We start from the raw sequence: 22,172 nt of genomic DNA on the forward strand, positions 1-22,172 counted from the left end.
ATTATGACGCAGATGTCATCTGCATACGCGATCACTAGGTGACCTTCTGATTCCATGAGGCATAGTAGTTGGTTGACGGTAACCACCCAAAGTAGCGGAGAGAGAACACCTCCCTGCAGAGTGCCTCTTCCAACCGGTCTGCGGATCACGCATCCAGCAAGCTCAGTTTTAATCTGCCTACGCGAAAGCAGATTCTATATAAACTCCACCAGGCACGCGTCCACCCCCAGATCGGTCAGCGCCGAGGTGATGGCCTCCGGGAGAACGTTGTTGAAGGCACCCGCTATATCTAGAAATGCCACCAATGTGTATTCCTTGAGGTCTAGTGACCTTTCGATAACGGATACCAGTGAGTGCAAGGCCGTGTCAGTTGACCTGCCCTTAGTATAGGCATGCTGAGCCTGCGAAAGAAGCGACGGCTCAATCCTCCTCCTGATGTGGTCCCCTATGAGTCTTTAGAGTGCTTTAAGCAGAAAAGACGATAAGCTTATAGGCATATACTCATTTGGTTTAGAGTGGGAAGGTTTCCCTGCCTTGGGGATAAAGACCACGTTGACTTCCCTCCACGATACTGGTCCGTAATTGAGCCTGAGACAACCTATAAACAACTCTTTTATCCAGGGCCTTATAAGTTCGGCAGTATACTGTAGCTGAGCCGGAAAAATTCCAATCTATCCTTTTATAATCTGTGATTTCGCTTATCAGCTGATCATTAGGTGACCCTCCGCTGACAATACTTAAAGACACACTCGCACTTGCTGGGAAGTGTGTATCCATTAGCAAGTTTATGGTTTCAGCGCTGGAGTCCGTCCAGAACCCATCCGGCTTTTGGACTAACTTAGCTGAGTTGCAGATTTTCATAGCACCTTCCTTAACCGGGAGGCCGCGGATGTGGATTCAATCCTGCCGCAGAAATCCCTCCAGGAGGATCGCTTTCCATTTAGGATTGCTTTTTTATATATATTTATTTTCGCTTTATAAGCAGCCCACGAGGATTCATGTACATCATGCTTTGCTTTATTAAAGGCCGCCCTACATGACTTCCTAAGCTTGTCAAGATCTGACGACCACCATGGTGGTTTGTGAGTTTCCAAAACCTTTTTAGTCGGGCCAGCCCTATCGAAAGCATTCCTACATTTTTGACTAAAATTATTTACAAACACGTCTAGCTCCTCCTCGCTTTCTGAGGCTCGCACCTCTTCAGATAGCTTTTTTTACCTATTATCTTCTTATAGTAGCCCCAGTTCGTTCTTCTAATATTTTCACGAACCATAACTCGAAGAAAAATTAACGGATCGTAATAAAATTGGGTACACAAATTTTCCTTATAGCAGGAAATATTTCTAGAAAAAATGGACGAGATCGGTTAAAGGCCACGCTCACTTTTATATAAAAGATTTTTAAAAGGGTCGTAGACGAAAATAATAAGCTATAACTTAGCAAAAAATAGTTTTGAAGCAATGATATTTCACTTATCAAGTTTTATTGTAAGAGGAAATGGGGAGACACTTTTTTAAAATAGGCGGTCCCATGTGTTATGTAGAAAAGTAATTTATCTGATATGAAATGTACAATTGAAGCTCACGCTGAGTATATAATGTTCGGTTACACCCGAACTTAGACACCCTTACTTGTTATCTTATGATCATGGTTCAACTGTATGGTTGGCTCATCTGTACAATAACAAAATATGTCTGTCAAAATCTGTATATTGGTGTTGGTGCGAATGGTATGGAATGTAAACATAAAACTCAGCAGTTTTTTTATGTGTAAGAAAATGTCGCCAATGTGTTGGTTTCATGTTGAGTTTGCCATCTCCTTTTGACAATCCAATCGACCATGCAATGAAATAAATAAAATCAGGTGATGAGATGAGCCAACCATATAATTGAGCCATGTCTTATGATCTGTTCATACACGAGGGAACTTTGAAGTTGTTATCAAAGTTTGGCCTCATAACTTAAGTAATTTAAATGCGTCACACTTTCATTGCATACAATCAAAAATATTTATTTACTCGCAATCATAACAATTTATTTGTACATAATACAAGAAAAAAACACTACAATTTCGACCGCTGAGTGGAATATCACCATATCTCAACTGCATATCTCAAAATTAATTCTCAAATTCTATAAAGATATCTATAAAGCCCCGAACTCTTTCATTTGTTATATCTATAAATAAACTCGGAATTCTGGGGTTACTGCAACCACTTAGTACCACCGCACAAAGTCGTCCGTTTACAAGGGCCCCTGCTCCAGAATCTCCTTTACAGACATCACTTTCACCACATCCAGCACAAATGTGTGTCCCTGCCAAAATTCTCGGGTAGAATTTCATCGCATAAATAATTTCGCAACGGTCAATTTGTACTATAGGCAATTCAGCAGTTTGGAGAACATTATTATAAGCTTCACCTTCCGAACCCCAACCACTAACTCGTAGAATTGTTCCTGGAGTTAATTCAGCATCGCAAAGAAGAATAGGTTTTACGTGTTTATTCAGGTCAAACTTTCGATCCACTTTAACCACGGCTATATCCATAAATTCTGTTTCAATATGATAATCACAATCATAATGTATACTAGCCACATCGCGTCGTTGCCCCATTCTTCCGTTGATATTGGCTACACCAGCTCGAAGGGTGATTTTCTTCGGTTGTTGCGTTTCCTCTGCTACGCAGTGCGCAGCTGTAATCACCAATTCCTCATTAACTAAGGAACCAACGCAAATATACACGTTATCAAAATATATTGCTATTGAATGTGGACTCTGCCCTACGCTTGTTTTTACACCATTTATAATGCGAAAATGCGCATCCGTAAAGGTCAATTGGCAAATTAGCCCGAAAAACAGGATAGCTAAACTAATGCGAGAATACATTTTATTTTAAGACCTTTTGCACCACTTTTTAAGTATAAAGTACACCAAGATAAATTTTGTGGGCTCTATTTATACCTAATTGAGTCATGTGCCTAACAAATAAGCAACAACTTTTCAGTAAAAATTTCAAGAATTTTAAATAACAGCAATACATCTTAATTAAATCTAAAACTATAGGTTAACAAGTAAGGAAGGCTAAGTTCGGGTGTAACCGAACATTAGATACTCAGCTGAGAGCTTTGGAGACAAAATAAGGGAAAATCACCACGTAGGAAAATGAACCTAGGGTAACCCTGGAATGTGTTTGTATGACATGGGTATCAAATGGAAGGTATTAAAGAGTATTTTAAAAGGGAGTGGCCCTTAGTTGTATATGTGAAGACGTTTCCGAGATATCGACCAAAATGTGCACCAGGGTGACCCAGAACATCATCTGTCGCTAAGTTAATTATATATGTAATACTACGAACAGTATTCCTGCCATGATTCCAAAGGCTTTTGATTTCGACCTGCAGAACTTTTTCATTTTCTTCTTCTTAATATGGTAGGTCTCACACCCATGTTACAAAGTTTTTTCTAAAGATATATTTTGCGTCAAAAAACCAATCCAATCAACATTTTTCATCCCTTTTTTCGTATATGGTATATAATAATGTGACGAATATTAGCAACACTAAGGGATACTAACATCTCTAAGCCGATGCTAAGAGTGACTTGTATGCACATCCATAAATCAATCATTATGCATCTACATAAACGAATCAATCATTATGTCTACACATATGTACGTACACGCAGCCGAGAAGCAACGCACAAACACATGCAGATATCTTATCTGAGATGCTCCCAAAAGTATGCAATTGTAATTGTGGAAGTGTCGCTCACAAATACACGCGCGAATGAGAGCTACACACGTGCATCTGTAGTTATAATTATATACCAGTAACTAAGTAAATTCTGGAAGCACCTAGAAGATGCAACGAGGAAATCACACAGTATAAAAGGCAGCAACAGTAGAGGCGCGAGAATCAGTTTCATTTAAGCAAGCTATTGGTTGTGAAGTATCAGTGTTATTTTGAAGTACTTTAATAAAGGCCATTTTGCATTATTAAATATTGGAGTTATTTATTCAACAGTTTAGCGATACGAACATTAGTAGAAGGTTGCAAATAAGAGGAATTGCAGTAAATTCGTTACAATAAACATGAAATTTTTTTCATTTTTCGATTTCGAAAAAGTGGGCGTGGTGAGTTCAGGTAAGTACGTGAACTAAGTTTGATAAAGATATATCGATTTTTGCTCAAATTATCGTGTTAACGAACGAGCGGAAGGAAAGACGGTCGACTGTGTATAAAAACTCGGCGTGGCTTCAACAGATTTCGCCCATTTTCACAGAAAATAGTTATCGTCATAGAATCTATGCTCCTACCAAATTTCACAATGATTGGTAAAATGTTGTTCGACTTATGGCATTAAAAGTATTCTAGACAAAGTAAATGAAAAAGGCCGGAGCCACGCCCATTTTGAAATTTTCTTTTATTTTTGTTTTTTGTTGCACCATAACATTACTGGAGTGGAAGGTTGACATAATTTACTTATATACTGTAAAGATATTAAGTTTTTTTTTATTTGACTTAAAAAATTTTTTATTTAAAGTGGGCGTGGTCGGCCCCGATTTTGCAAATTTTTATTAAGCATATATATAGCAATAGGAGTAACGCTCCTGCCGAATTTCACCGTGATATCTTCAACGACTGCCAAATTACAGCTTGCAAAACTTCTAAATTACCTTCTTTTAAAAGTGGGCGGTGCCACGCCCATTGTCCAAAATTTTACAAATTTTCTATTCTGCGTCATAAGGTTAACTCACGTACCAACTTTCATCGCTTTATCCGTCTTTGGTAATGAATTGTCGCACTTTTTCGATTTTTCGAAATTTTCGATATCGAAAAAGTGGGCGTGGTCCGATATCGTTCATTTTAAATAGGGATCTGAGATGATTGCCCGGTAACCTACATACCAAATTTCATTAAGATACCTCAAAATTTACTCAAGTTATCGTGTTAACGGACGGACGGACGGACATGGCCCAATCAAATTTTTTTTCGATACTGATGATTTTGATATATGGAAGTATATATATATCTCGATTCCTTTATACCTGTACAACCAACCGTTATCCAATCAAAGTTAATATATTCTGTGAGCTCTGCTCAACTGAGTAAACAAAATGAGTTGGGCCTTCAACGAGGTGGAATTCTACAACGCCTGCAACACTCAGGAGGCTAGCCATGAAGGTATGGCTTAATCTTCTAAATAGTTCGACTTGTGCGTTACGTAGCTCAAATTTTTTGATCAAACGTTGCACTGTCACCGAGTTTTAAACTATATTTCAGGTTTCAAGTCTCTAGATATCGAGGAAGTTAGTTAAAAATCGAATGCAAGATTCCCAATTTAAAATTAGTTTTCTTAATATCTCGATCCATGCGTCACCTAACGAATTTTTTTTGATAAAATATTGCATTGTCACCGGTTTCTGACCCACGGCCCAAGTTTCAAGTCTCTAGCTCACTGGCATGTTACTCAAAAATCGATCGCAAGATTCCCCACGTTTTTCAGGGATTTGTAGTTATCTCAATTATCACGCCTCCTAGCGGAACTTTGTTTCCTATAAATTGTATTGTCACCGGGTCTCGAACTATTTGCTAAGTTACAAGTCTCTATGTAACCGGGAAGTTATTTAAAAATGGATTGAAAGATTCCCAAATTAAAATTAATTTTCCTAATACCTCGATCCATGCGCCACCTAGCGGAATTTTTTGATAAAATATTGCATTGTCACCGGGTTCTGACCCACGGCTCAAGTTTCATATCTCCAGCTCACCGGGAAGTTACTCAAAAATCGATTGCTAGATTCCCCTCGTTTTTCAAGGATTTGTAGTTATCTCACTTAGCGCGCCACCTAGTGGAATTTTGTTTTCTGTAAATTGTATTGTCACCAAGCCAATCTTGTTTGTTTACACTCAGTCTATAATAAATAAATGCAAGGCCCGATTACCTCCGAATAGATTTTAGACCGAGTTTTTCTTTCTATTTGCGTCGTGCACCTTTTAATTTTTCCTAAAAAGCAGCTGAACTGGATCTACTTGTTTTACGCCGACTCAGAACGGTATTTGCAACGCACATGAGTTTTCTCTGAGAGATTTTTATGGTAGAAATACACTTGGAGTGCTTGCCAAACACCGCCGAGGGGCGACCCCACTTAAAAAAATTGTCTTCTAATTGAAAAAACTTGTTTCTAAAATTTTGATGTTGCTTTGCGGAAGTAGTCTGCATGTTAATTTGAATAAAATCTATACATAGAAAATCTTGTTTGCTTTTCACTCGGTTCATAACAGCCTGCTAAAACTAGTTGAACTACTTATTGACAGCAAATACAAATGGCTAATTAAGCTATTTTAAATGATATTTCCATAGAAATGTTCACTAGGGTACACTTAATTAGTTGTATCTACTTCCAAACTGCTGACGTAGTCAAGATCTTGCGTTATGTGTTAATGAGACGTTAATTTTTTATGGATCTAAACGTATGATAATCTTTCACATATTCGTAAAACTAGCCTATATCCGCGGCCCAGTCCGCGCGATATGCCAAGATATGATCTTGAAAATAGTACCGATACCGTCTAGAAAATGATATTGAAAAAGTCTAACCAAATCGGGAAAAATTCGCAGAGATATGTACAAAGTGATAAGCAGAAGGAAGTATATTATGGATTTCTAGACCAAGTAGGGTCCTGAAATACTTTTTATACTCAGCGTGCTTTGCACACAGAGTATATTAACTTCGATTGAATAACGGTTGGTTGTACAGGTATAAAGGAATCGAGATAGATATAGACTTCCATATATGTTGTTGTTGTTGTAGCAATGCTCGCCCCACCTAATAGCCGCGACCGATCACAAATTGTCATCAATATCCTCTAACGGTAGATGTAAAAGTCTTCGATGCTATTAATGTACTAACCAAGTTCCACACCTAGTGTAGCTTACGGCATTGGAACTCCTGTACCCACCACTGCTATAGGTGGCTTCAACACAGAACCCGTACAAATGACAAATCAAACTTATGGCTATGCAGCAGCAGCACATACATCCTCGCAATCCTCATCATTTGTTTCTGCTGATTCAGGTCAGCAAGCTCAATTTGGCGCAAATGTAGGAATGGGTGCACCTGTAGGCATGAATGTACCGCCAAATGTGCAAGCACAGTTTCAAAGTGGTATACCACAATTAGCAATGTTTCAACAGCCAATTGTACAGGATATGGCCATGCAATATGGGCAACGTTTGGCTGATCAAGGCAAGCAAATTGTCGAGAATCAATTTGAAAAATGGGTTCCAGTAGCCAAATTGAAATATTATTTCGCAGTGGACAACAGATATGTAATCAATAAATTACGATTACTTTTTTTTCCATTTATGCACAGGGTATATATAGAAAAATAATCTAATACCACAAAATACTAAATTTATATGATTTTTCTTAGGACTGGTCATTAAAGTATGATCAAGAGAATCCTGTGCAGCCCCGCTATGATATTAATGCTCCAGATTTGTACATCCCAACAATGGCGTATATAACGTATGTGGTTGTCGCAGGTCTCATGTTGGGCATGCAAAAGCGTTTTACACCCGAACAATTAGGCATACAGGCATCAAGCGCGTTGGCTTACAGCATTTTTGAATTGATTGTCTATTCGATAACTCTTTATGTTGTGAATATAAAAACAAGTTTGAAAACTTTAGATTTGGTGGCATTTGCTGGTTATAAATTTGTTATAATAGTAGCAGCATTAGTTGTAAGCGCATTTTTTCATGGTGTTGGCTATTATGGGGCCCTACTCTACAGCAGCCTGACGTTGGGCTTCTTTTTGGTAAGTTACATGAAGTATGTAAAATTCAAAGAATTTATATAAATATGTATATAGTAGTTATATCCAGCAGTTGGTTGAAACTCGGTCTCTTCAATACTCTAAAGCAATTTTTATATTTCACCCTTATTTACTTTCATGTTTTTTCACAGCTTCGCACATTAAAGACTAAAGTGCTGCATGATGCGGCACCAGCAACCAATAGTGGTGCAATCAATTATGATCCCTATGGTAATCCGCAACAACTTGATTATACCGGTGGCCGAAAACGAAAACTATATTTTCTCTTTCTCATCGTATGTGGCCAAGCATTCTTATCATTTCTATTATCAAAGCATTTGTATTTTCCGGATCCTGTTACTTTAGATATTCGAAATACACAATTTTAATAATTTACTGTGGTTATTTTATTGTTATACAAAATCCCCACACCAAACCAGTGTGCCTGCACATGTTTCGAGAAAAGTTTTATTTCTTATCTATAATTTAGGAAACTCAAAATAATTCATATTTTATTTAATTTGTAATATTGTACTAATATGTAAAACGAGAAACAAAAACAGTTGTAACTATGTAAACTAAATTATGTACATCTAAAACGTACATATATATGTGTATGTAACGTGTATAATTTTAATTAAAAGTTAAAAACGAGTAGCAAGAACAAAAGCTGAATTTTTATACAATAAAACAAGAAAAAATATTAGAGCAAGAGCCCGTAACCGCCAGACCTTTGTCTTTTTATAAAAAGGTGGAATTTCTTCAGCGCATGATTAGTGGCTATAGAAGATATCGTGCACATAATTAGAGAAAGAAGGGACCTTACTTTCGTCATTTTATAAGAGCTAATTTTGATATTGTCTTCGAAAAGATATTAAAAGTCATAGTGACTTTGTCCCGCCATACACATTTGTGTCCGTCAATGATGCCAACGGCTTCTAATATAAGGTATATTATTTTGCACCACATCAGCTAAAGCTTCACAGTATACCACCATTCCTACTTCAGATGGAAGTACGAGCGCACGAAGTATTAGCTTTTACAATAAGACGAAGGTCTGTCAGTCACGAGCTCTTAGGCTATGAGTAGTTGAGCATTGAATCGAAATGAGTAATCTCCAAGCAGTGATTACTAATTTCTCATGCAAATATACATACATACATTTATTCTAAATTCAATTCCATACATTTAAGCATATTTTTGTTAGCGAATTGCATGAATAAAAAAATACTGAATATTTTAACAAATAACGGCAGTTATTGATTATGAGATGAAATCTTAATATATATCTGCATTCAGCAGTGAAAGAAAATAGTAATGAGTTTTTGAGTTAAGTTCGAGGGACTTCATGATTTTGTTACAGCTCTGAACTTCTGGTACAACTGCGGCTGCGTGCTCGCCAAAATGTAGATTCAGATCAAACGTCAATCCCAGTATTTTGGGTGTTGGGCTTTGGTAGCGTAATGCCATCGACGTGGATGTCCACTATTGTTGGCATTTGCCACGTCCACATGGCCTCCTTAAGCACTGCGGCGCTGTGTTTATGTTTGAGTGTTAGTCTATTGCTTGTCGTCTGGATTTTCCAATGCTACACGTCTTCCGGCAGAAAGTGCTCGCGTATTTTCCGCATCTGATATGAAGGCAATGAATATTTTTTCATTGTGCTTAATCGGGTTCAAAAGGACTTTACGGTTGGCCATAGCTTACCAACACCGGCAGAGAAGTTATAGTTCTCTCATTTCGCTCCGTTGTGATTGTTCAGGATGGCGGTCGTCCGGTCTTGCTGTCTCACAAGGTCACACTGTCTTGTTAAACTTGCGGGCTCCGTTAGGATTCCGGAATTCGTCCATCTTGAAAAAAGCAAGCCGACGCGGATTCAATGACCTTTCGAAAAGCGCATTACCTTTGACGCACATCAGTCGTGATTGGTAGGGCATCAGTTGGGTTCTCCAGCTACAAATGTTTTAAAAAATGACAGGGTCCGCGAATACGTACCAACTGGAATTCGAGGGGTTGTGTAGCGCAACCCTCTCGAATGGTTGCCAGCGCAATATACAGCTTCTCCAACCCAATTGTCAACCTCACCTTCCCGTGGCAAATCCTGTTTCATTAACAGACGAGGCTCTGGCGAGCCCAAGCTCCTAATGGAACTAGTGGGTGGGGAGGGAGGGATGGCCTTGTAGGTTTAATGTGGCCATATAAATCGTTCCCAAGATGGTCGGGCTAGTACCTTGGTGATTCGTTACCGGAACGTACCGGATATATATTCGGCAAAGGACCATCAATATCGATAACGCTCCCCAAAGCCTTCGGGGAGTGTCTTTATTGTTAATACAACAACATACGTACCACTTTTACACGTGACATGAGTGTGAACCGATATGCGCATAAAAACTATTTTTCTGGGCCGAGGTTAGGTTCAACACATCCCTGGAGCAAGAAAGTTTGAATCAAGTCCGCTGCAAGGATCTGCTCTGAGGATGACAACTTATAGGAGGGACGCTAGAGTGAATTGTCGGGTTGGGTACCAGCATTAACGAATACAAATTTGGTAACACAAAAGTTAAACATGCTTTATGCTACCCACTGTTAGCGATTCAAAAACCATGGGTGGGACACTTCAATACACATGCATCTGCAATTGCCTCCAAAGTACAAAATTGCGAAAAAAATCTTCAAGTATTTACAGGCAGCAATTTTGGAACTGACAAAGAAACGTAGCTAGCGACACACAAGCGAGAGCTCAGCATTTTGAATGTCCACAGTATGTTTCGTTATGACACCGAACACCATTTGCCTAGAAGGTTTAAGGTCATATTAATCGTTTCCCGAAATGGTCGGACTAGTATTTTAATTGTGCTTGTTACCGGAACGTACCGGATCTATATCCGGCACGTCTTTACCATTAATACAACAACACAGGAATATTCAAGCCCAAAAAGCAAAATTTAATGCTGACTCGGCACTTCCTGCTGAATTTTGTCAATCCGGGACATCCTAGCAGGCAACTGATTTATGCAGCTACACCGCACAAGCAAATAAGAGGCATCTCTGTAAACAATACGGTATCCGGAAATACATAAGTCTATATGATCCCTAGAAACCCGGGGCGTAGTAAAGGAAGGTGTTTTGGGGACAAAACCCCCTCCGAAATATTAGTAGTTTCGTAAAAAATTGATTTGATATACATTTCAATTTCAACGGAATCGATAAATCTTTCGCTCCATCGTCGAAATAATAATTTTCATCGGCAGGCAAAAAATAGCTTAAAGAGGGCATCGTGACTCTGGTCCTATATCGCTCGAGACTCCTCTCCATAATGATGGTAACTTCAGATCTTTATTAAGATTTCGGATGAATGCTGGTGATCACACATTGAAGCAACATTTACTTCAAAACGCCACATTGAAAAATCGCGTCACATCTCACACGAGTCCACAGATTCAGAATGAACTCATCGAAATTTGCGAGCACATAATTCTTGAAAAGATTGTTGCAAAAATTAACGCAAGCGAATGCTGCACTATACTCGCAGATGGAACAACCGACATTAGTGGCGTGGAACAATACTCACTGAGGTTGCGTTATACTGAAAAAACTGCAGATGGTATAATTTTGAGAGAAGATTTCCTACAGTTCATCCCGATCGAAGATTGCTCTGGTAGGGACTTTCTTCGTCATTGATAAATATTTTAAAGAAGCTGAAGATGAACCTGGAGTTTTTGGTTTCGGATACGACGGTGCAGCTGCAATGAAGTGGAGAATGGAATGGTTGGTTGTGCTGCTGCAGTGATGGAGAAGTATCCGTCTCCACTTTATGTACATTTCGCAAGCCATTCCTTGAATTTGGCGGTTGATGAAGCGTGCTCCATTTCTCTCATAAGAAACTGTCTTGGGTTCATAAAGCATATAATTTCTTTCTTCAGACCTTCCGCAAAACGCGAAGCTATTCTCAAGGATGCCGTCGATACTTTGAACTATCCAAAAAAGAAAGAACTTTTGAAGCGATTGTGATGAGGGAAAAGACTAAGCCAAAGTTCAAAGAAATGTTTCTTGATGCTAAAGAATTAGCTGAATCTATCGGAGAGAAGATTGAAGTTCCTAGGATTGTTAGTCGTCAAAAAAATCGAGAAAACTACGAAAACAGCTCATCAGAAGAATATTTTCGCAAATTAATATTCATCCCTTTCATCGATCACTTCATATCTTCAGTGTCTAACAGATTCTCCAAGCATAAACACACATTGTCCATTATTGAAAATGCCATTCCCGATAAATTTGTCAGAAAAGTTGGTGAAAACGTTTCTGAAACGGTCGAAATAATAATGTATCAGTGGCTAGCACTTACTGGAACAGCGGTATCTATGGTGACAAATGAAGTCCTACTATGGAGACAACGTTGGGTTGGAGCAGAAGATCGCCCAAAGACATTCATCGACGCATTAAATCTTTGTAATCAAAAGTTTTTTTCACACGTTTTCAAGTTTTTGAAGTTTGGAGCCACGTTAGCTGTAACCATTGCCAGCAGTGAACGAAGTTTTTTAACATTGAGGGGTTTGAAAAATTGGAAAAGGAATTCAACCGGAGAAGATAGGCTGAATGGACTTGCCCTATTAAGTATCAATAGAAATATTGGTATGACAGTGGAAAAAATCAATGGCCGATACGCTCAAAAACAGAGGAAAATCAATTTGTTATTTTGCTTTTTACTATTAATTATTACAACAACATTTTCAATAATTGGATCACTGAATAAATACAATACTATTTCCTCCCAATAACATTATTCCATACAATAAGTACTTATCATCACTTAACAAAATTAGAATTTTAAATTTTGTGACCCCCCGGATAATTCTTTTACTACGCCACTGCTAGAAACATGCCTGGGTTAAACTCGTACTTAACCCTCGAGAACACGCGCTATGAGCATTTTGCTCAAGCAATTCTTCATTTCGCGAAATTTCTATGTTCTATGGAATTCTGGCACTTATTGTGGTGAGTACCTTCACTATTAGTTGTGCTTCGTACTTTGACGAGCATTTATTTCGATTAGTGCACGATCGGTGTGTAGGTGGGTTGTTGATTTTTAAGAGCGGCATTTTGCTCATTGCGCGAGAAACAATGTAAGTAATTCAAGATTTATCTTTTTTGTTGAAAACCTCGGTTTTAACTCTAAGATTACTTTCTTTCACAATATTTATATTAGTATTTCCTAGTGTTGGTCAAATGGAACGAAAACGTCGTCGTTGTGCAAAAGATACTTCACAACTTGCTGCCTGGTTGGAAGAAGTGTTAGACGATGATAGCTCGGGTTATGATGAAAATGAATTATTTCCAGATAGTGATGGTGAAACAATAAATAGTGACCACAACACTGACTCTGAACAATCCGCTGAGAAGGAGGAGGAGGAAGAGGAGGAGGGCGGCATTTGTGAGTATACTGAGATACCACGAGGTAGACGCAGTGTGTATTGGGGAAAAGATAAGTGCACCAATTGGGCACTTGGTCAACCCCTTCGCAATGTTCGTACGAGGCAGTGTAATATAATAACACACTTGCCAGGAGTTAAAAATATAGCAAAAAATGCTCGAAATCCATCAGAATGTGTGGCCTTGTTTTTGTCGAATACTTTGATAGAAAAAATTGTGACATATACAAATATATATATTGAAAAAATTAGAGGCACTTATGCACGTGATAGGGATTGCAAATCGACAGATGCGGTTGAAATAAATGAATTTATTGGCATCCTTTACATGGCTGGACTAAAAAAAATGAATCATTTGAATTTAAAAGAGATGTGGCTTCAAGACTCAACTGTTCCTGATATTTTCAGAGCCGCAATGTCCATAACTCGTTTTTTGTTTTTGCTCCGTGTTGTTCGATTTGATGACATTGACTCTCGCTTACAGAGAATCGAAACTGATAACTTAGCAGCTTTTCGTGAATTATTTGAAACATTTAATAAGTCTTGCAGTGACTGCTATATTCCTGGAGAGTATTGTACTATTGATGAAATGCTTGAATCCTTTAGAGGACGCTGTAAATTCAGAGTATACATCCCTAGCAAACCGGCCAAATATGGCTTAAAAATTAAGGCTTTAGTTGACTCAAGAACATTTTATACTTGCAAAATGGAAGTTTATTGTGGTAAACAGCCAAGCGGTCCTTATGAGCTCGATAATTCAGCTGCGAGTATAGTGAAAAGGGTTGCTGCCCCAATTTTGAATAGTGGAAGAAACATTACCATGGATAATTATTTTACTTCAATACCTTTATCAGATTAACTATACAAACAACATAGAACGACCGTTGTGGGTACAATAAGAAAAAATAAAAAGGAAATTCCACCTCAATTTATTTCAACAAAAGGAAGGCCGCAACCACATACAATGACTGCATTTGCCGAAAACAAGGTTCTTGTCTCTTACGTTCCAGTGAAAAAAAACGAAAAAAGTTGTACTTATGCTATCATCTCTTCATACCGATGGCCAAGCTAATGATGAAACATCTGATGAGAAACCCGAAGTAATAACTTTTTACAACCAGACGAAAGGGGGTGTAGACACTGTTGACCAAATGAAAGGCACATATTCAGTTTCCAGGAAAACCTGCAGGTGGCCAATGCGCCTCTTTTTCACGCTAATTGACATTGCTGGCATAAACGCACAAATTATTTACAAATCAAATACAGGCAATTTAACTCAGAGGAGGACGTTTCTGAAGGAAATTGCTCTCGAGCTAATAAAGCCCCATATTTCTAATCGGCAGGCCATAAAAACTTTACCTCTTGATTTAAGAAATACTATGGATCGCATTGTACCAGCAAAAGAACCTGAAAACCAACACGTGCAACCTGGTTTTTGCGAGCTTTGCCCCAGGAGTAAAAACAGACGTTCAAAAAAAGGCTGCACTTTATGTGGAAAATTACTTTGCACGGAACACGTTAAGTATATGTGCCCATATTGCTTCGAAAGCAACGTAAATGGCAATCTTACCGAAGACTGATTTTCGTATTTTATTTATTTATTTTGTTACAAGGATTTTTTTTGTTAATATACTAAAGTATGAATGTAAAATTTTTGGTTATGTTTTGATTGAATGAATTTATATAATTTTACAGTGTGAATTTCTTAAATAAATACATAATTGCAAAAAAAAAATCTTTGGTACTATAACTATGTTAAAAAGGAAATATTTAAAAATCGTAATCCATTAAAAAGTTACATTGTTACATGAAGTGAGCAAAATGCTCATGCGCGAGAATCCGTGCTATCTTACGAGGCGCGTGTTCTCGAGGGTTAACCATACTCAACAACAAAACACACAATGGGCGCTTTGATCAAATACAACTTTTTACAAATTGTTGAGTGATAACTTTATCAACGTACCGATGAGTATTTTTCATCAACTTAACGGTTTGGATAGTGAAGAAATACTCGGCCCTTTCGCAACTTAAAGGATTTTTTTCTTATCTTGCTCTGTTGCCAGTCTCCACATATTGGTCTATAGGCGCGGCGGCAGCGCGGCGCGTTACTATATTTTCCTACTGATTTAAGACTGTCTATGCCGTTTATTGTTCATGTCGAAAATTGGTCCTATATGGTTGAACTGGGTATCAACGGATGAACATCACTGCCAGTAATAAGAATCAAATTGCCACTGCTACAAAAACAACAACAGAATCAAATTGCGAAATTGAACTCTTTCTGTCCGTTCAAAAGTTGTTTAAAACAAGTAAGGGTTTCAAAGTTCGGGTGTAACCGAACAGTATATACTCAGCGTGTGCTTCAAATGTTCAGTTAATTTCAGATAAATTACTTTTCTATATTACACGTGGCACCACTCATTTAAAAAAAATTTCTTCCAATTTCCTCTTACAATAAAACTTGGTAAGTGAAGAGTGGCGGCCACCGTGGTGTGATGGTAGCGTCTCCGCCTACCACAAGTTTTTCTACACGCAAATTGGACACTGCTACAAGAACAACAACAACGAAAATTGGAAGAGAAGCTCTTCCTAAAATCTCTTCGGAGATGACCTCCTTACCTTTATTTTTATTTAAGTCAAATACCGTTGACACAATACTATTTTTTGCTAAGATATATATGATTTGCACACAGGTATAAAGGAATCGAAATCATCAGTATCGAAAAAAATTTGATTGAGCCATGTCCGTCCGTCCGTCTGTCCGTTAACACGATAACTTTAGTAAATATTGAGATATCTTCACCAAATAAGGTACACGAGCTTACTTGGACCCAGAATAGATTGGTATTGAAAATGAGCGAAGTCGGATAATAACCACGCCCACTTTTTATATATATAACATTTTGGAAAACACAAAAAACCTGATTATTTAGTAAATAATACACCTAGAATGTTAAAATTTGACGTGTGGACTGATATTGAGACTCTTGATAAAAATTTGAAAAAATGTTTAAAATGGGCGTGGCACCGCCCACTTGTGATAAAATCTATTTTACAAGGCAGAGAGGTTGCCTTTACTATAAGGACTGCTTTGAAGAAAAATTAAGGAAATCGGTTAAGGACCCACTTTTATATAAAAGATTTTTAAAACGGTCGTGGACGAATAAAATAAGTTATATCTTTCAAAAAAGGGCTTTATATCAATCGTATTTCATTTCCCAAGTGGATTTATAACAATAAATAGGAAAAACTTTAAATTAAAAAAATGGGTGTGGCACCGCCCCTTTTATGACTAAGTAATTTTCTATGTTTGGGAGCCATAACTCGAAGGAAAATTAACGGATCGTAATGAAATTGTGTACACTTATTTTGCTTATAGCAGAGAATATTTCTAGTAAAAATGGACGGCATCGGTTAAAGACCATGGCAACTTAGATGTAAAACAAGTTTAAAAGGGTCGTAGTGTAGAATAGTAAGCTACAACTTAGCATAAAATAGTTCTAAATCAATAATATTTCATTTATCAAGTTTTACTGTAATAGGAAATGTGGAGACATTTTTTTAAACGGGCGGTGCCACGTGTTTTGTAGAAAAGTAACTTATCTTAAATGAAATGTGCAATTGAAGCTCACGCTGAGTATATAATGTTCGGTTACACCCGAACTTAAACACCATTACTTGTTTTTTATTTAGAACACATATAGTACTAGGAGTAACGTTCCTGCCAAATTTCATCATGATATCTTCAACGACTGCCAAATTACAGCTTACAAAACTTTTAAACTACCTTGTTTTAAAAGTGGGCGGTGCCACGCCCATTGCCCAAATTGCACTTGTTTTCTATTCTGCGTAATAAGTTCAGCCCACCCCCAAGTTTCATCGCTTTATCTGTCTTCGGTAATGAATTATCGCATTTTTTCGGTTTTTCGAAATTTTCGGTATCAAAAAAAAAGGGCGTGGTTACAGTCCTATTTCATTCATTTTAAATCTGAGATGAGTGCCAAGGAACTAACATATCAAATTTCATTAAGATAGCTCAAAATTTACTCAAGTTATCGTGTTTACGTACAGATGGACGGACGGACGGACATGGCTAAATGAATTTCTTTTTTTGCCCAGATCATTTTGATATATAGAAGTCTATATTCTATCTCGATTACTTTATGCCGTTACGGGGTACCCTTATGCGAACAAAATTAAGATACTCTGTGAGCTCTGCTCAGCTGAGTATAAAAAGTAGTAGTAGTAGTATATATTTATTTTTTCCAAAATCAGATACAGAGTATGACTTATGCTTTTGCGTAGATCGAAACACTTATATAAATAAATTAAAGTAGATGCTAGGGACAACAACAGAGTATGTTGTGTGTCGCACCACGTGTTAAATAAAATACTATCGAGGTACAAAAATTCCTTTAATAATAAGTCCCTAATTGTAAAGCTATCCGCGAGAAACTTGTCCAGAGCCGCGAAGTTAAATCCATTTAAATTGGCCATATCTAAAGTTCTTTCACCAAAGTAAAGGGAACGAATGTTGTTTTATATCGGACATGTGCCAATAAAGTAAAAAACGTCTTCTGGCTCCTGCAAGTTACATACTGTGCAAAGTGGAGACGATATGTTTTTATAGATTCTTGCGTTTAGATTCAACATACCTCCCCGTGCCAGGAGAATCGGACTGGCTGCATATGCACTGTAATCATCAGCGAAATACAAACTCTCCAACGGCACTAGGGCCGGTTAAAGGTCGTTTGTAGTAGACTTCCGAGCCATTTCGAGGAATCTATTTGTATTATACTTAGCTAAGCGTTCTAAGAACGAGGAAGTGAAGGTCTGTATATTAGCTGATGGTAATTGCGTAATGAAAGGTAGATTGTCGGTGTTAGCAAATTATTTCCAAGTGTTTATTCAAGAAACCTCCCAGGTTGGCAGTCTCCTCTGCTAGAATGCGCGGAAGTCTGTCATGTGATAGACTAAAGCAACGAGGGATATAGAACATGTGCAGGTGAAGTGTATGTAAATACGAGTATAGGGGCTGCAAGCCTCTTTCCAGATGCAACATGTAGTTTGGCGTTTTAGAGGGAAGGAAGATCAGTTTCTTTACGAAAAATCTAAGAAGTTTCTCAACTTGGTCGAATTCGTTAACCCCCCATACCTGAGCACCGTAAAACATAATAGAGCTGGAAGCAGCCTTCAATATTCTTTATCATCTGCAACAAACAGATGCGAGGGTTATTAATATAGCTCAGCCACGTTGCGTTAATAGCTTATGTGTCGCGGCTTTAATTTAGGTGGAAGAGGTAGAACGCGTGTAAGTGGGAGTACGAGAGAGTAAATTCGCGTTCTATCCGTAATTATTTGAAGGGTTATCCAATATACATATGGTGTATGGATTCCATATACATGCGCGGTTCCACAGGGGAGGAACTGGGGGAGATTAAGGGTATAAGGAAAGGACAGGAATAAGGAGGAGAAATTGATGAAACAGTAGTAAAGTTGTAGTCCGTTCGATGATATAAAGAGTGACAGAGGGAAGGGAAGTCCAATTTTCAAATATAGGGCGGGAAAACATTTGCCGGATACGCTAGTACACTGTTAAAAGTTTGAGCCTAATTATGAAACTGTATGACCAAACCAAATTTTGGTTCAAACTTAAATTCTACGTCTTCGTGAAAAAAGAGCTGTTTTACACGGCTATTTTATTTTTATAATCAGCGTGCTTTACACACAGAGTATATTAAGTTTGGTTGGATAACGATTTGTTGTACAGGTATAAAGGAATCGAGATATATATAAACTTCAATATATCAAAATCATCAGTATCGAAAAAAAATTTTATGGAGCCATGTCCGTCCGTCCGTCGGTCCGTCGTTAACACGATAACTCGAGTAAATATTGAGACATCTTCACCAAATTTGGTACACGAACCCTCTGAACCCAGAATAGATTGGTATTGAAAATGAGCGAAATGATCGGATGATAACCACGCCCACTTTTTCTATAAATAACATTTTGGAAAACACAAAAAACCTGATTAATTACTATATGTAATATGTTGAAATTTGACATGTGAGACTCTTGATAAAAATTTGAAATTTTTTTTAAATGGGCGCGGCACTGCCCACTTGTGATAAAATCAATTTTACATATATTATTAATCATAAATCAAAAATCGTTAAACCCATCGTAACAAAATACGGCAGAGAGGTTGCCTTTACTATAAGGGATGCTTTGAAGAAAAATTAACGAAATCGGTTAAGGACCACGACCAGTTTTATATAAAAGATTTTTAAAAGGGTCATGGACGAATAAAATAAGCTATATCTTTGCAAAAAAAGAGCTTTATATCAATGGTATTTCTTTTCCCAAGTGGATTTATAACAATAAATAGGAAAGACTTCAAATTTTAAAAAATGGGCGTGGCACCGCCCCTTTTATGACTAAGAAATTTTCTATGTTTCAGGAACCATAGGTTAGGTTAGGTTAGGTTGCAAGGGCTGAGCTAGACACTATGGTAACAGCTCACTACTTAGGCCAACAATGGGCCCATTGTAATACCCTATACGGTCTCAAAGAGGACCCCTACCCCGCCTAAAGCGGGTCTAACCACCTCGTGGAAATTATAAATTTTGCTAGAGCCTTTACTTCATACATAGAGACCTCAGCGAGGTCATGTATAAAAGGTTTACCAAGGATGGCCAACCTACGCCTACTAAGCGCTGGACAATGACACAGAAGGTGCTGGACACTCTCTTCCTCTTCTGTACATCTGCAGCTGCGACAATAGTCGAAGGTCGTTAGCCCCATTCTAGCACCATTCGTGCCTATTAAGCAATGCCCTGTTAGAACCCTTATCAGGGACGATAGAACTGATTTGTTTAAAATCAGAAGCGCTAATGTGCGCCCCTTGTCATATGAGGGCCAGGTTTGCCTGGATGTCTCACACGATGATATGGCTGACCATAGTCCATTTGCAATTCTTATAGTGCTTGTGTTCACACGAAGCCTGAAAGTGGCCATGGGTATACCTACCGAATCATTTCCCGGAAGGATATGGTAGGTGGTGCCTCTTCTGGCCAGCTCGTCTGCTCTGCAATTGCCTTCAATATCCCTGTGCCCATGTACCCATATAAGGCTGATACTGAAGTGCTGAGCCATCTCGTTAAGAGATCTGTGGCATTCAGTGACCGAATTTGCGTTGTCGACGAATGAGTCCAAGGCCTTTAATGCGGCCTGGCTGTCTGAGAAAATAAACACCCGTTTACCATCCTTAGGCATAGACCCGATATGGTTCACCGCCCGGTGTATTGCCAGCATTTCCGCTTGGTAAACACTACAGTGATCTGGTAGGCGAAAAGAGACCTCTAGACCCAGATCCGGCGAAAAAAGGCCTGCTCCCACCTTCCTGTCAGGCTTAGAATCATCCGTGAATATGTTGATGGCACCCGGTACCGTATGTTGTCTGGTATTCCAGTCCTGTCGCGATGGTATATATATACTATAGTTTTTAACGAAGACGTTCTTTGGCGTGCAGTAGTCAGTGCGCACAGGTATGGGGACTGTGGCTTTGTGCCCAGGATTGTTGCGTGTCCACTAGTTCCATTTGACCAGAGACCTGTTTCCCTTATGCGTAGAGCGGCAATGACCGCTATTTCCTTCGCCACCAGGTCAAGAGGTGGAAGGTATAGCATTGTGTTGAGTGCTTCAGATGGAGTGGAGCCGAGAGCCCCGCTGATGCAGAGCGCCCAACTCCGTTGCACCCTTTGAAGCCTTTTAAGATAGGTAGTTTTAGCTAGTGCAGGCCACCAGACCAAGGCACCATAAAGAAGAATCCGGCGCACAATGGCTGTATAAATCCAGTAGGTCACCTTAGGGGAGAATCCCCAGGAGGTGACAATTGCCCTCTTTCAGGTGAACAGCGCTGCTGCTGCCTTCTTTCATCGCTCCACTATATGGTCAGTCCATAATAGCTTCCTATCCAGAATGACTCCCAAATACTTAACTTGATCGCTAATTGCTAAAAACGTACCCCCAATTCTTGGCGGTGTTAGATTTGGTACTTTGTACCTCCTCGTGAAGAGGACAAGCTCGGTTTTATCCGGGTTGACTTCCAAACCTGTGGCTGTGGCCCAGTGCGAAATTTTGGATAGTGCCCCTTCCATTAGGTTTCAAAGAGTTTGCGGAAATTTCCCCTGCATTATGACGCAGATGTCATCTGCATACGCGATCACTTGGTGACCTTCTGATTCCATGAGGCATAGTAGTTGGTTGACGGTAACCACCCAAAGTAGCGGAGAGAGAACACCTCCCTGCAGAGTGCCTCTTCCAACCGGTCTGCGGATCACGCATCCAGCTAGCTCAGTTTTAATCTGCCTATGCGAAAGCAGATTCTATATAAACTCCACCAGGCACGCGTCCACCCCCAGATCGGTCAGCGCCGAGGTGATGGCCTCCGGGAGAACGTTGTTGAAGGCACCCGCTATATCTAGAAATGCCAACAATGTGTATTCCTTGAGGTCTAGTGACCTTTCGATAACGGATACCAGTGAGTGCAAGGCCGTGTCAGTTGACCTGCCCTTAGTATAGGCATGCTGAGCTTGCGAAAGAAGCGACGGCTCAATCCTCCTCCTGATGTGGTCCCCTATGAGTCTTTAGAGTGCTTTAAGCAGAAAAGACGATAAGCTTATAGGCATATACTCATTTGGTTTAGAGTGGGAAGGTTTCCCTGCCTTGGGGATAAAGACCACGTTGACTTCCCTCCACGATACTGGTCCGTAATTGAGCCTGAGACAACCTATAAACAACTCTTTTATCCAGGGCCTTATAAGTTCGGCAGTATACTGTAGCTGAGCCGGAAAAATTCCATCCGGCCCCGGCGATTTATAGGGCTCGAAGGTTTGTAAAGCCCAATCTATCCTTT

General features: G+C 38.9%; 2 protein-coding genes across 2 annotated transcripts; both read left to right on the plus strand.

Moving 5' to 3' along the window:
• Positions 1–6,984: 6,984 nt before the first annotated feature.
• Positions 6,985–8,424, plus strand: LOC137244841 (protein YIF1B-B-like). Its single transcript, XM_067774461.1, has 3 exons — positions 6,985–7,377; positions 7,437–7,823; positions 7,973–8,424. Exons 1-3 carry the CDS (start codon positions 7,000–7,002, stop codon positions 8,207–8,209), a joined length of 1,002 nt encoding a protein of 333 aa, XP_067630562.1. The 5' UTR covers positions 6,985–6,999; the 3' UTR covers positions 8,210–8,424.
• Positions 8,425–12,850: 4,426 nt separating this feature from the next.
• On the plus strand, positions 12,851–14,856 carry LOC137244843 (piggyBac transposable element-derived protein 4-like). The gene is made up of 2 exons (XM_067774477.1): positions 12,851–12,946; positions 13,030–14,856. Exon 2 carries the CDS (start codon positions 13,050–13,052, stop codon positions 14,109–14,111), a length of 1,062 nt encoding a protein of 353 aa, XP_067630578.1. The 5' UTR covers positions 12,851–12,946; positions 13,030–13,049; the 3' UTR covers positions 14,112–14,856.
• The last annotated feature ends 7,316 nt before the right edge of the window (positions 14,857–22,172 follow it).

Source organism: Eurosta solidaginis, chromosome 1, assembly GCF_040869045.1.
Source record: "Eurosta solidaginis isolate ZX-2024a chromosome 1, ASM4086904v1, whole genome shotgun sequence".
NCBI lineage: Eukaryota > Metazoa > Arthropoda > Insecta > Diptera > Tephritidae > Eurosta > Eurosta solidaginis.